This window comes from Garra rufa, chromosome 11 (genome assembly GCF_049309525.1).
Source record: "Garra rufa chromosome 11, GarRuf1.0, whole genome shotgun sequence".
NCBI lineage: Eukaryota > Metazoa > Chordata > Actinopteri > Cypriniformes > Cyprinidae > Garra > Garra rufa.
The window spans coordinates 44,766,590-44,782,155 of NC_133371.1; the positions used below are offsets into that span (position 1 = coordinate 44,766,590).

Genomic DNA, 15,566 nt, shown 5'->3' on the forward strand with positions numbered 1-15,566 from the left:
AAATAAAAAATTATAATTCTCACACCACAATTTAAAGAAATATTTTAAGTAGTTTATTTTATTTATTATTATATTATTTTATTTTATTTTTACATTTTTAAATATTTATTAAGTCGTAATGCAAAAAGTCTTAAAAGTTTCATTTTGTCTTGCAAAATATGAGTTTATATTTAAAAGGTTTATTTTCGGCATTATTTCAATTAACAAAAAAATGTGTTAATAGTTGTAGTTAAAAATAATTATCCTGATGGGATCGTTCAATTGTTTTGGAATTGTTTATTTAATTTTATTTTTCTCTAAAAACATGCACGACTGTATTATAATAAATATACTCAAAACAGCATCAATTAAAATACTACAAAAACAATCATAATGTACAAATACATTGTAATCAATAATGCAATAAAATATAAATAAAATATGCAAAAAAACAACACATTTACCTATTTATTTTTGTGCATTGAATTTTGCATTGTAGTTATAATAAATGGGTGGTTATGAAAAAACATGCATTGTATAACCAGGGACAAGTATTAGAGAAGAGAAGCTGACTGCTTTTAATTTCGACCTTAATGTATGTGTGATTTGTTCATTGTGATGTCATGTAAAAGCAACTAAAATAGCAGCAGTTTAATTATCTCTGAAGAAAAGATCGGTTTTGAATAGAATCCTGTAATTATAGTAATTCTGCTGCTATTTTTTTTTCTCAAGTCATATGCAACAATTAAAAATCAGCATGTCAAGCACTCTGAATCATTATCTTTGCTTTCAGACTTCAGTGTTTTTTGTTCCAGAGAAGTTGTTTGTCAGGTGAAGCTATTTAAAGCTCATGTGAATCGGGGGGTTTTGGGTCGGAGAGACCGGCGGCCTGCGGGTCAGAAACGTGAGCGTATCACTTCAGCCGAAGGGCTTGTAATCAGAAGTTCACAGTGCAGGGATGAATGAGAGCAGCTAATGCCTTCATTAATTATTAACTGACACTTACATTCACATGTTGACAACCACTGTCTGATAGGTTGAATATTTTAAATGGTACGGTGAATATTTGAGAAGCTGTCATGAAACCCTAATCATATCTTACTGTTATCATAGTTATATGACAAAGTGCCATGTTAGTGCTCTTGTTAGTTAAATATGCTCTTAATATGGTATAATTTACTATTGTTTCCATCTGTAAAGAATTTATATGCAAGGGAAACACAGTGGACATTATAGTAAAATACAGACATGTCAGGACTTATTTTAATATTATTAAATAATTAGCGGCCGACTGGTACATGATCACATCTACCAATAAATAAATATATAATAATATTTATTATATAATATATTTATATATTTATTTATTTATAGAAATTATCGTTGACTATTGTGTGTAAATACCTGTTATAAAATATAATCTAATATACATTTATTTTTTTAACTTATTTTATTGCATTTTTTAATTAAATGTTTTTACATAAATTACAAGCTGGGTCAGATTTTCTTTAAAAAAAGAAATAATTTATTCAGAACAGATGCATCACATCACTCAAAAGTGGCAGTAACAACATTTATAATGTTGCAAAATATTTATAAAATCACTTGTTCCACAAATATTATATAAGCATTAAAATAATAAATAAATAAATAAAAATTATTGATGAATATTGTGTGCAAATATATATTATAAAATTTAAAATCTAATATCAATAAAAAATAACATCAAATAATATCTTATTTTATTACAATTTTTTTTTTTTTTTTTTTTTTTTTTTTTTTTTACAAATTCTAAAATGTAATTAAAAGCTGGGTCAGGATTTCTTTTAAAGAAAAAAATATTCAGAACAGATGCATTAAATTGATAAAAGGTGGTAGTAACAACATTTAGAATGTTGCAATAAAATCACTTGTTCCACAAAAATGATAAAAGCATTGAAATATTAAAATAAAAAGTAAAACAATTAAATAAGTAAATAAAATATATTATTTATAAATAAAAATTAAAATGCATTTTGTTAATATTATTAAAAAATGAATGTTTAATATTTAATATCTTGTTTTATTATAACTTTTCTTTTTTTAGTACACATTCAAACATTGTGCAACTTGGGTCAGATTTTCTTTTAAAGAAATTATTTATTCAGAAAGGCATTAAACTGATCAAAAGTGGCAGTAACAGTAATTTTATAATGTTACAAAATATTTATAAAATCACTTGTTTCACAAATATTATATAAGCATTAAAATATAAAAATAAATAAATAAAAATAAGACTATAAAAATATACTTTTTATTTGTAAGTAAATATAAATTATTGATGTATAAATATTTAAATATTTCATAAATGTATAAATATTTAACATAATATTTGAAATGTTTAAAACGTAATATCAATTAAAAATTAAAATTAACGAATATCTTATTTTATTATGACTTGTGTATTTTAATTACTCATTCAAACATTGTATTACAAGCTGGGTCAGATTTTCTTTTAAAGAAATAATTTATTCAAAACAGATGTATTAAATTGATCAAATGTGGCAGTAGCCACATTTATAATGTTACAAAATATTTTTATTTCAGATTAATGCTGTTCTTTAGATTTTCTATTAATCGGAAGCAATAACAATTAAAATATAAAAATAATAAATAAATAAAATAAGACAGTAAAATGTATTAATAAGAATGTTTTTAACATTGAAAATAATCTGAAATGTTTTTGAGCAGCAAATCAGCCTATTAGAATAATTTCTGAAGGATCATGTGATAATCAAGCCTCGAGTAGTGATGCTGAAAATTCAGCTTTGATCACAAGAATAAATTTCATTTTACAATATATTCACACGAAAATCAGTTATTTTTAATTGTAATAATATTTCAAATTTTTTCAGATTTTACTGTATTTTTAATCAAATCTTACCAGCCTCAAACTTTTGAATATTAGTGTCAGTTTAGTTTAGTGTCATTATGCAAATATTTTTGACTGCATAATGTTACAATGGGCCAATCACAACCAAGTATTCCATATATGGTTATGGAACAACCAAATGAAAACTGCAGTGTTTCTGCTGGTGTTTGTGTTTGGGTAGCACTGCGCTGCTGTAATGAAGTCAATACGAGTCTTCGTGTCAGTCAGAGGTGATTTGTCCTCACGGTTACACCGGGATTGTGAGGTTACAGTGCATATACGTTGACATCTCTCCTCACGCTTGCTGCATGTTATTCCCAGTACTTGACAACTGCAGGAGTTGAGTAAACTAACTTACTGCATGTCATTTCTGAGCTCTACTTCTCCGTTCCTCCTCTAATGGCTGTCAGACTTTCGTCTGCTGTGTGTGGATTAACAACGATGACAACAGCTGCTGTAGGTTACCCACAATCCTCTCTGACCTTTATTATGTGGCCAGTCGGAGTCTATATCACGAAATCAGGCAGCAAGCCACTGAGACTCTGTCGTCTGTCCGCGTCGTATCCGCACAGGTGGGCAGGTTTGTGTGTTTTCATCTTTTCTGACAAGTGCGGGATGTGCACTTAGAAAAACAACACTGAGCATTTCTTCACTCTCCTTTGTCCTGTTTTGTTCTTTAAGATCCCCTGGGAAAGTTTTAGGCTCAGAGGATGTTTTCTTTTTTTTTTTTGCAGCTCAAGTCGATGTGAAAACAAAATTAACTTTACTTGCTTAATATGTGTTTCTAATCTTATTGTGAATAAATCATCTGTTATTTCAAGTAAAATGGTTGTTTGGAGACTGTTTGCTCTTTATTTCCATTTCATTGTCTTGTGTTAACAGCTGAGATATTAAATGCATCGCATTTGTGATTTTCCCTTTCATATGGTGTTCTGCTGCTTGCATACTAGTGGTGTTTTAATATAGCATTTCAGGGCTTCTGCAGGTCTTAAAATGTCTTAATTCTCAAATTAGGTGCAGAACATCTTACATTCTTGACGTCATGGCATTAAATATTGCATGGACTACCAAAAAAAGAGTATTTCTAAACATCCTTTCATCAAGATACATTTACTTGAGATGCAAATTGAAGATATAAAGTATTGTTTTCTAAGAAACTGAACAAAATTAAGTGAGTTTATGCTTAAAACAACAAATATCTGTCAGTAAAGAATGCAAACTTTATTTTCTCTTTGAATTAGGTAATTTTTCTGAGCCCATTGGCAGTTATTTGTTATTGTTTTAATCATAAATTCATTTTATTTCAAAAAGAATATTTTAAAAAAAAGGCTTCTTATGCCATTTTGTTTCTCAAGTCAAAATATCTTGATTTTCAATGGAAAATGATAAAAAATACTGAGAAAGATTTGTGTTTCTTTTCATTTATTCTTTTTTTAATACAGTACTATTATCGGTATATACTTGGTATAATACTATAGTTACATTATTATAACGTTATATTATGTATTATAGTTATTTAAAATGTATAAATATTTAATAAATTATATCAATATTTTAAATTGGTGTGCATTTATTTACTTACTTGCTTACTATTTAAACCTCACTATTTAAAAATACTGAGAAAGATTTGTGTTCCCGTTAGTTTATTATAATATACTTGATATAATATTATAGTATTTTTCAGTATTATTGTCTTCTAATACAAATATTCAATCTTCCTTACATCAAGATGCATTTTTGAGATGTGAATTGTAGATAGAAAGTCTTGTTTTCTGAGAAACTGAACAAAATGAATTGAGGTTATACGTGAGGTTAACAAATATCTGTCAGTGAGGAATGAAAACTTATTTTCTAAATTAAGATTTTTCTGGCCCCAATGGCAGATATTTAGGGGCCAAGCACTGAAGGTCCAAAGGCACCTATTGTATTTCTTCTTCTTCTTCTTCTTCTTCTTCTTCTTCTTCTTCTTCTTCTTCTTCTTCTTCTTCTTCTTCTTCTTCTTCTTCTTCTTCTTCTTCTTCTTCTTCTTCTTCTTCTTCTTCTTCCTCCACTATTGAGTCTATGGCTGTCCATAGAATCACTTGTGGGTAAGTTGTAAAATATGGCACACTGATAAAGGACAGTCTCAACATTAACCAGAGCAAATTTGGAGTCTCTAACTCAAACTCTCTAGTGCCACCACTTGTCCAAAATTTCACAAATTTTATGCTAATAACTTTTAAACTGTAAGACAGAATCACAAATCACAAAAAAAAAAAAAAATGCTCAATCTTTTTGAAAATCTAAGGTTTAGTTTTTTTCCTATTTCCTACTCGTCCTAGACAGTTTGTCAGATTTTCTCAGAAATTGGCTCAGATCATCTTCAGACCATGCTGGCAATAAGTTATGGAATACAAGTTGATTAGTCACACCGTTTTCGAATAACGTGCAACCCAATTCTTCAAAAAGCGCACAAAAATGGATGTGAGCCTTTACCTCCTCAACAGTTTGTGGTATTGAGGCCAAACTTGGTGTGTTTTATAACAACCATCTAGTGGTCAGGAGATACGAAAAATGACTATTTTTGCTTATAACTTGTCAATGGCTTGGCCAAAATCCACAAAACTAGTTTTTTTTTTAGATTTGGTGGAGCATGCTGAGTCAATCCCACGTCAGCCATTTAGGCTCAGCCATTTTGAATTTTATTCTAAAATGCTATATTTTAGAAATGTATTGACGTATCTTTACGAAACTTGGTTTGTGCTTTTGGCTCCATGTCCTGACAGTACTCACAAAGTTTGGGGGCAGCGCCACCTTGTGGTCAAATGCTAATAACTTTTGTTTACATTAACCTATTGTAATGAAACTGGTCTTGATATATTCCTTGGGTCATACCGAGGACATTGATACCAATTATGCCATAATTGGATGAACATGCGGTTCACCATTTTGAATAATGTTGAAAACCTACTTTTTCGAACTCTTCCTAGATTGTTGGTCTGATTTTCACCGAATTTGTCTTGGATCATCTTCAGACCATCCTGGCAAAAAGTTTTGGATTTCGTGTCTATATATGAAATGGTTTTCGTTTAACGCATCAATGAATTTGCTGGAAAGATGCCAAACTGATCTGAGGCTGTATCTCTGCAAAGCTTTGACATATTGACACCAAACTTTGTATGTGCCATTGTCACCTTAAACTGACCAAACCACATTAAACTGGTAACAGCGCAACCTATTGGTCAAAAGTAATAAATCATCCATTAACCATTAATAATGAAATTTCCAAAAATACTAATTACTTTTGATTGCATTAGCCTATTTTAATGACATATTCCTTGGATCATGCCAACCACATAGATACCAATTATGCCATACTTCCTATCAGCCATTTTGATTTATATTGAAAACCTAATTTTTTTTGGCTTGATGTCATAATGACTCTGAGGCTTTGACATATTGACACCAAACTTTGTATGTGTCACCTTACGCAGAAAACACCACATCAATTTGATAACAGCGCCACCTGTTGGTTAAAAGTGATAAGCATTAAATCACATTATTATGAGTTCTACACTATTTCTCTGCCATTTTGACTAAAATCGTCTTAAAATGGCTTCATTAACTCGTTGGTCTGATGCTCCAATTCCTCATTTTGCCTCTGGTGTGCTTGGCCCCATAATTGCTGCTTGCAGCTACATTTGTTCTTGTTTTAATCATAAGTTAATTTCATTAAAAAAATAAAAATTTAAAAAGACTTATGTAATTTAGCTTCTTTAGTCAGTGTATATTGGTTCAAAGATTTTGATGGACAAAACTAGAACAAAAAAAGAAAGATTTGTGTTTCCTTTAATTTATTATTTATATAAATTATATAAATATTTTGAATTAGTTTTCATTTATTTACTTTCTTGCTTACCATTTAAACCTCACTATTTAATTAATTTTACTTTATTTCTGATTAGTAATTTTAATGCTCAAAATTATTTTCAGATAAGGGAACATTTCTCATTTCATTTAGTTTGCTTTTCATCTAATATTAATATTCAATTGCTTTACTTTAATTGACAAATATGTACTGTATTTGATCATTTTAGTGTTATTTCTAGTTCAGGATAGTACATGCTGGTGAGACTGTCTCCAGACACTAAAGCTCAAAATGTTTTTGTGCATGACTCACTGTTGACTCATGACTCTTCAATTTCTCTTTTTTCCCCTTCATTTGCAGAACACGACAAGCATCGACTATGCAAGAGCACAGAGTACATGAATTTGCACTTCAAAGTCAAATGGTTCCACAACGAGTATGTGCGAGACCTGCCTGCCTTTAAGGGAATTCCTCCAGAGTATTCGCTGTGAGTCTCCCTTCACATCTCTCACTCGCTCACAGTGTCTGAAACAGAGGAGAGTCAATGATGTAAACAAAAATCATGTTCCATGTTTGATGTATAAACTGTTTAGGCATAGGGTTTGAAGCATCAGGAACTGGTTACAAACCAGCAAACCAATGCTGTATTTGTTTTACAAAAAAGTGCATATAGTTTTTGGAACTTTTCTCTTTTTTTGGGACTGAATTTTATTTAACAAATGTACATCAGTGGGATGTTTTCAAGATGTAATTGTAAATGTCTTGGAAAGGATAAGATTTACAAACAACATCTGCTATAAGATAAATATTATTATTATATATCTGCTATATATAATAATAATAATAATATTTATTATATAAATATAATAATATTTTTAAACCAGTTTATACATTTTTAAGAGTTTTGCCTCAATCTAGAATTTTTAAATTAAATTTTAATATAAATTTAAACAGTTTTGAAAGTGCACATAATTTCATGATATTTCTTTTAAAAAAAAGTATAATTGTTCATTTTTATTTGTATACAGTATGTGTATATATATAAAAACTGCTCAAAAGTGTGGGATCAGTAAGATTTTTTAAAGGAGACATTTCTGCTTATCAAGGCTGTGTTTATTTGATTAAAAATACAGAAAAAAACTTTAATATTGTAAAATATTATTGCAATTTAAAGTACTGGTTTTGTATTTCATTATACATTAAAATAGAATTTATTCCCACAATGCAAAGCTGAATTTTTAGCATCATACTCCAGTATTCAGTGTCACACGATCCTTCAGAAATCATTCTAATATGCTAATTTATTATCAATGTAATATATATATATATATATATTTTTTTTTTTTTTTTTTTTTTTTTTTACCTGTGATGCGTTTTTTCAGGGTTATTTGATGAATAAAATGCTAAAAAGAACAGCATTTATTTAAAATAGAAATATTTTGTAACAATATGCATTACCTTTCAAAGTTTGGGGTCAGTATTTTTTTCTTTCTTTCTTTCTTTCGTTGAAAGAAATTAATACTTTTATTCAAGCATTTGTTAAATTGATCAAAAGTGATAGTGAAGACTTGTATTGTTAGAAACGATTTATATTTAGAATAATTGCTGTTCTTTTGAACTTTTTATTCATCAAAGTATTCTGAAAAAAGTATCACAGGATTCTAAAAAAAATATTAAGCAGCAACTGTTTCCAGCATAGATAATAAAAAATAATAAAAGTAATAAATCAGTATATTAGAATGATTTCTGAAGGACACTGAAAACTGGAGTAATGGCTGATGAAAATTCAGCTTTACATCACAGAAATAAATTATATTTCAAAGTATATTAAATATTAGTATTTCACATTTTTGTATTAGCACATAATATATATATATATATATATATATATATATATACTTCTCTATATACTAACAATTACTTTAACAAAAAAAATTGGCAAAAGCACCCCTGGTCCACATTTACAGTTAGCGTTGATCCATCCATTCATAACCCATCCTGCATCTGTCCTGTATCCGCAGACACACGCTGGCCTCTCATTGGCTGCTGTCTGTTGTCAAAAAGTCACTCATTCATTAACGTGAGTTATGAGCGTGGAGAGGCGGGATGACAGACGGGACGGGACATCAGAGAAGAGCCACACAGCTGTCAATCAAAAATCTCCTCCAGGAGAATTGATTTTGTCATGAGAGCGAGAGCAGCTCCGCCCAGCGTATTTATTAACATAAGTGACATGAGAAGTGCACAAACAGATTCGCATTTGCTAAAGGAAATGCCAGCATCTGCAAAGCGCCAAAGGAATACTGCTAAAGCTTTAGATATGTTTCAGTTTAGAAAGGAGACTATAAATGGATATTTTTCTTTTTAAATTGCTAACATTGTAATTTAACAAAAGCAAATCAGATTGACATTTAAATGTTTTTTTGAATAACGGGACACCTACTGTACTGTGTATGACTGGAATCAATCACTAAATTAAGTTTGAATGGAGTGTGTGGGTTAAACTATTCAAGCTGAATTAATTGCAGATATTTGAGAGAAAAATAAGAGAAAAAAATGTTTAAAAAATTATTCCTGCAGTAGCAATAAAAACTAACAATATAACAGCATCAGCGCACAGCCTGTCAAATGAAATCTGATCTTTAACACACACAGGAGTTCTCCTCACCTCCTCGCTTTTATCACCTTCCTGAGTTTCTCTCAACTCTCAGCTGTTAAAATAACTCGACGTGTTTCCCTTTACTCACTTATTTCTCACTATTAATATACTGTGATTACTGTGTTATCTAGATCGTATTTAGCAGAGATCAGTCACATTTTCTGCTAGTACTCTGCTGGAATTGCAACAGGCATTATAATCAGATGCATAATGCATGTTAAATGTAATTTAATCAAATGCATATTGCATTCATTAATTTATTTATTAATTTATTTATTCAGATGCATATTGCATTCTTTCAAATTAACCACATTTATTAATGTATTTGTTTTTCATCAGATTCATTTTGCATTTATTTATTTATTTGTTTATTTATCTATTTTTCATCAGATGCATATTGCATTTATTTATTTATTGTTCCCCAGATTAATATTGCATTTATTATTTATTTATTTATTTACTTTTCATCAGATGCAGATTGCATTTTTATTTTTTCATCAGATGAATATGCATTTATTTATTTATTTATTTGTTTAATTTATTTTTCATCAGATGTGTATTGCCTGTTATACGTAATTTAATCAGATGCATGTTGCATTTATTTATTTGTTTGCTTGTTGTTTATTTTTCATCAGAGGCAAATCACATTTATTTATTTATCTATCTATCATTGGATGAATATTGTCTGTTATATATCATTTATATATCAGATACATATTATATTTTTATTTATTTGTTTGTTACTAATTCATTTCTAATTTCTAATTAGATGTATATTGTCTGTTATACCTAATATACAGAAGTTATTCAGATGCATATTGCAGTTTATTTATTTATCTTTCATTAGATGTATATTGTATTCTTTATTTATTTTCCATCAGATGCAGATAACATTTATTTTTTATTTTTTATCAGATAAATATTGCATTTATTTATTTTTCATCGGATGCAAATCACATTTGTGTATTTAATTTTCATAAGCACATTTCATTCATTTATTTTTCAACAGATGCAGATTACGTTTATTTATTTATTTTTCATCCAATTGGTATTGCATTTATTTATTCATTTATTTTTCACCAGATGCAAATCACATTTATTTATTATTTATTTATTTATTTATCATCAGATGCATATTGCCTGTTATACATAATTTAATCGGATTAATATTGCATTTTATCTATCTATCTATCTATCTATCTATCTATCTATCTATCTATCTATCTATCTATCTATCTATCTATCTATCTATCTATCTATCTATCTATCTATCTATCTATCTATCATCTTCAGGGGACAATTTTTTTGGTTACCTTCTAAAGCAATTAGACAACCATATTCTCATTATCTTAATCTCATTATCATAAACTCCCCAGAAAGCATGCGTTAATGAGATGTCTGAGAAATATCGCCTCTGGAAAACATTGCTTTTTAAATGTCATATTTGTGAACATGCACATGATAAAATTCAGAAAAACTAATACATATACATTCAATCCAATAAATGCCGGCGAGAACATCTGCTAAATGTCGTCCCGACATCCAGGGAAATGTTGCAAATGAGAAATAGCTGTAAAAATGACACCTCCTGGATGTCAGACTGCTCTCTCTGCAGCATTCCTGAGCACTCAGGGTTTTCTGTGTATGTGCGGTTAGGAAACCTTCTCACAGAGCAATCCAGATCAATATTTAAGATAGTAAGCTAAATGCCATCATATTAATTCCCTTATTACTGTCAATAACGGTGAGCTACTGCAATCTGAGTAAACAGCAAGCTGAGCTTGATTACATTAGCAGAGCTATTAGTGTGATTCTGCCTGCCACTGGCCGTCTGCAGCGCTTCACTTCATTTAAAAATATGTTCGTCTCATTTCTGCTCGTCTGTTATGATGTTCAGTGACTCGACAGAGCCAATATTCGTATGTAATCTGTTCTACTCTTTTTTTATTTTTGTGATTTTGTCATTGGTTTTGGTTTTATTTTCTTTTATAATTAATTTATATGTAATACTTCTTTTTTCTTTCTGTTTTATTAATTTTTTTTTAAATTTCCAGTTACTTTTTTATCGCTTAAATTATATGTAATACATTTTTTTCTTTCTGTTTTAGTTCTTTTAAATAATCTGTTTTTCATTTTTGAGAGTTTTTTTTTTCTTTTATAATTAATTAATTTAATGAATTAATTATATTGAATCATTTTTTCGTTATATTTTATTTTATTATTTTTAATTTCCAGTTACTTTTTTATTGCTTCAAAGCAAAATTTCAATTTTTTTCTAATTAGTTTATTTTAATATTTTAATTTTATTTTATTGCAGCTTATTTCAATTAATTTTTTTAATTGTTTGCTAACTGTAGCTTTTTCATTATTTTAATGTTTTCGGTTTTTTTTTTTTTTTTTTTTTTTTTGGAGTTTTTCAGGTTTTTTATATAAATTATATGTAATACAATTGTTCTTTTCTGCTTTAGTTTTTAAAAAATCTGTTTTAATCTTTTTTTTGGGGGGGGGGGGATTGGTTTGTTTGTTTTGTTTTTATTTTCTTTAATAATTAATTAATTTAATTCATTAATAATATTTAATCCTTTTTTTCTTTCAGTTTTATTTTTATTTTTTATTTTTTCCAGTTACTCTTTATTGCTTAAAAGCAACGTTTACATTTTTAATTTTTTTCTAATATTTTTATTTTATTTTATTTCAGCTTTATTTCAGTTATTTATTTCTAATTTATTTACTCTAATATTTTTATTTAGTTTCATTTCAGTTAACAAAAATATTTTAATAGTTTGTCAACTGTAGCTTTTATTTTCTTATTTTTTAATTTTTTTGGGGGGGTAGTCATGATTGTTTTGGTTTCATAATTTTTTTAATTAATTTAATCATTTTATTTATATATATTTTTTTCTTTCTGTTTTAGTTTTTTTATATTTTATTTCATTTTAATAGAATAGAATACAAATAAAGTAAATAAAATAAGAATAAGAATAAAATATAAAAAAGTAAGTAAATAAATAAATGCAATATGCATTTGAATAATTATATTGAATGAATGAATGAATGGGCATTCAACTTGAACTGAATGATAAAATCCCACAGGATGGACCTGAGCCATGTCTATAAACCAAAACATGTGACAGCCTCTTTTTCTACAGTTTCTTCCTGTATCGTTGGATCTGAAGGCTTCCTCTGACTGTGTTGTGTTGTCTTCTCTCTCGGCAGGTGGTTCGAGCCGTTTGTTATCCAGTGGTTGGATGAAAATGAAGATGTAGCGATGGATTTCCTCAACGGAGCTCTAGAGAGAGATAAAAAAGATGGGGTGAGTTTTTTTGCATTGTTACTTTGCTTCAGTAGGGCTTTTCATTTATAAATTGGTTCATTTATAAACAATTTAACGCCGCTGTTACCATCTAAACGTCACATTAACACTAAACGCTGCATTCCTCTTCTGCTTTTATGAAAAGCTCCTGCGAAGTTCCTACTTAGGAGTTTTAAAATTATAATTAGGACGATCAGGATGAAGTAAATGCGCTCTCAAAAAAGACGAGACACTTTTTTGTGTTTTTGTGCGATTGATGTTTTATTTCTGTATTAATTACTCTCATTCTGCTCTTACAATAATGGGAAATGTCACCCGTCTCCTCATAAACCAGCTAAATGAGTATTTTTTGGCAAACGATTGACTATTATTCATCATTAGAACACAGAAGCATGCATAATGAATTGCACAATCAACATTCAAAGTTACACCTTAATTATGATTACTAATTTCCATGTTTCTTTAACCCTCAAGTTGTCTAAAAAACTAAAAATGACAACTTCCACAAAAAAAACAACCCCCAAAAGATGTTAATTTTTTATCATTATGTACTTTTTAGTTTTAGTAAATTGTATTAGTAAATGTTGAAATTAACAGTAACAAAAATTAATATATATTTTTTATTATTATTAAAAAATAATGAAGGCTTAAGATGTTTGTACGAAACATTAAATTAAATTAAATTAAATTACATTTTAAAATACTATTAATATTATTATTATTAATAAATCTAATAATGAAAAAGAAACATTACTGACCCCTGTCATATTAGTTTTAGTAAACTGTATTAGTAAATGTTGAAATTAACAGTAACAAAAATTTATACAAAATAATTCTACGAAATTAGAAGTTTTAGAAGTATTTATTTCATGTATGGAACATTAAATTAAATTAAATTAAATTAAATTAAATTCAATTAAAAATTCAATTAAATTCAATTAAATTTTAAATTATAATTATAAAAAAACTGTCATATTAGTTTTAGTAACCTTTATGTTGAAATTAACAGTAACAAAAATTAATTTCAAAAATCAATAAATGCTTTACAAGTATTTATTTCATGTATGGAACATTAAATGTAATTTAATTTAATTTTAAAATGCTATTATTATTATTATTATTATTAATAATATTTTTTTTATTATTATTAGGGTTAAGGTTACCATTAAATTACTTTTAAGTAAATTGAATGAGTAACAGTTAAAATTAAAAGAAACAAAATTTCAAAAATAAATAAATAAATAATAATAGTAATAATAATAATAATAATAATAATAATAATAATAATAATAATAAATGTTTTAGAAGCATTTTTCATGTATGGAACATTAAATTACTATTAAGTAAAAAAAAAAAAGTCTAATTGTATAAAATTAACAATAAAAAAAACATAAATAAATTCAAGTAATGCTTTTTTGGAACATTAAATTAAATTGAAAGCATTTTGCAACATCAAATTAAATTGAATTAAATTACATATAAATATTATTATTATTATTTATTTTTTTATATATTATTATTACTGACCCCAAAAGGTAGTAATGTATATAATATCACATAATACAAGGTAGTTTAAATCATATCATATTGTATTTTTTTATCACATTAGTTTTGTCCTATTATGTCTTATTTTTAAATATTGCAATATTTAGCCTTAATTTATTTGTTTAGTGTTTATTATAGGTTTGTGTTTTTATTTATTTATTTATTTGTAATCAACACTTTTTTTAATTAAATAACTCTTTACTAAAGTCAAAATTATAGTGCCGTTCATATTCATCTAATAAACACATTTATTCTTCAGTTCAAGGCGGCATTTGAACAGGTTTATAACAATTTCCATTTCGATATTTCTCTTTGGATTCAAGCATGAATATTACAGATATTTTTCTCTTTTATGGCATAGATACGGATAAGTGCAAGTGTTTTCCTCACAGCACCGACACGATGAAAGAAATCAGACGAGTGGGTAAACTGCTAAATTGAGAGCATTAGGCTGATGAGTGTTTGTGAAATAACCGAACAAACGCTTGTGATGTGAAAATGAGCTTCAGTTACTGTACGGTGGCACAAAAACACACATTCATCCTGCTCAATGTTCCCCTCGCTGGCATAAACAAATCACTGGCGAGATTGGCTGCATACGCTAATTGCTTTCACCTGAAAAAACACAAATCATTTAGTGCTTTTAATATCTATGCCATGAACGGCCATGTTATTACACTATATGTGACAAATAAAATTGTGCATGAGCATTTCAAATGCAGTGTTTAACTTTAAAATATAATAATAATAATAATAATAATAATTAATAATTAATAATAATAATAATAATGAAATTAACACTAACAATTTTTATTATTATTATTACTAAATGCTTTAAAGGTATTTATTTCATGTATGGGACATTAAGCTAAACTAAATTTTAAATTATTAGTAGTAGTAGTAGTAATAATCTAATCATTAAAAACAAATCCTACTGACCCCTGTCATATTTTGTTTTATCTTTTATTATTATTATTTGGCAATTAAAATTGCTTCAAAAGTACCATTAAAATTACTTTCAATTACCATTAAATTACTTTTTAGTAAATTATATTAGTAAATGTTGAAATTAACACTAACAAACTTTTAATTTTTTTTAATTACTAAATACTTAAGAAGTATTTATTTCATGTATGGGACATTAAAATTAAGCTAAATTAAATTTTCAAATACTATTATTATTATTATTATTATTATTATTATTAATAGTAATATTTATAATAATAGTAATAATCTAAAATAAATTTAATCCTACTGAACCCTGTCATATTTTATTTTGTCTTTTATTATTATTTGGGAATTAAATTAAATT

At 27.4% G+C, this 15,566-nt stretch overlaps 1 protein-coding gene across 1 annotated transcript in view; it reads left to right on the forward strand.

The window, feature by feature from the left end:
- The window catches only part of LOC141345380 (protein unc-13 homolog C), a 180,657-nt gene that overhangs the window by 112,251 nt on the left and 52,840 nt on the right, over positions 1–15,566 (forward strand). The window contains exons 21-22 of the mRNA XM_073850236.1: positions 7,098–7,224; positions 12,613–12,709. Coding sequence (XP_073706337.1) covers positions 7,098–7,224; positions 12,613–12,709 — 224 coding nt within the window. The remainder of the gene's footprint in view (positions 1–7,097; positions 7,225–12,612; positions 12,710–15,566) is intronic.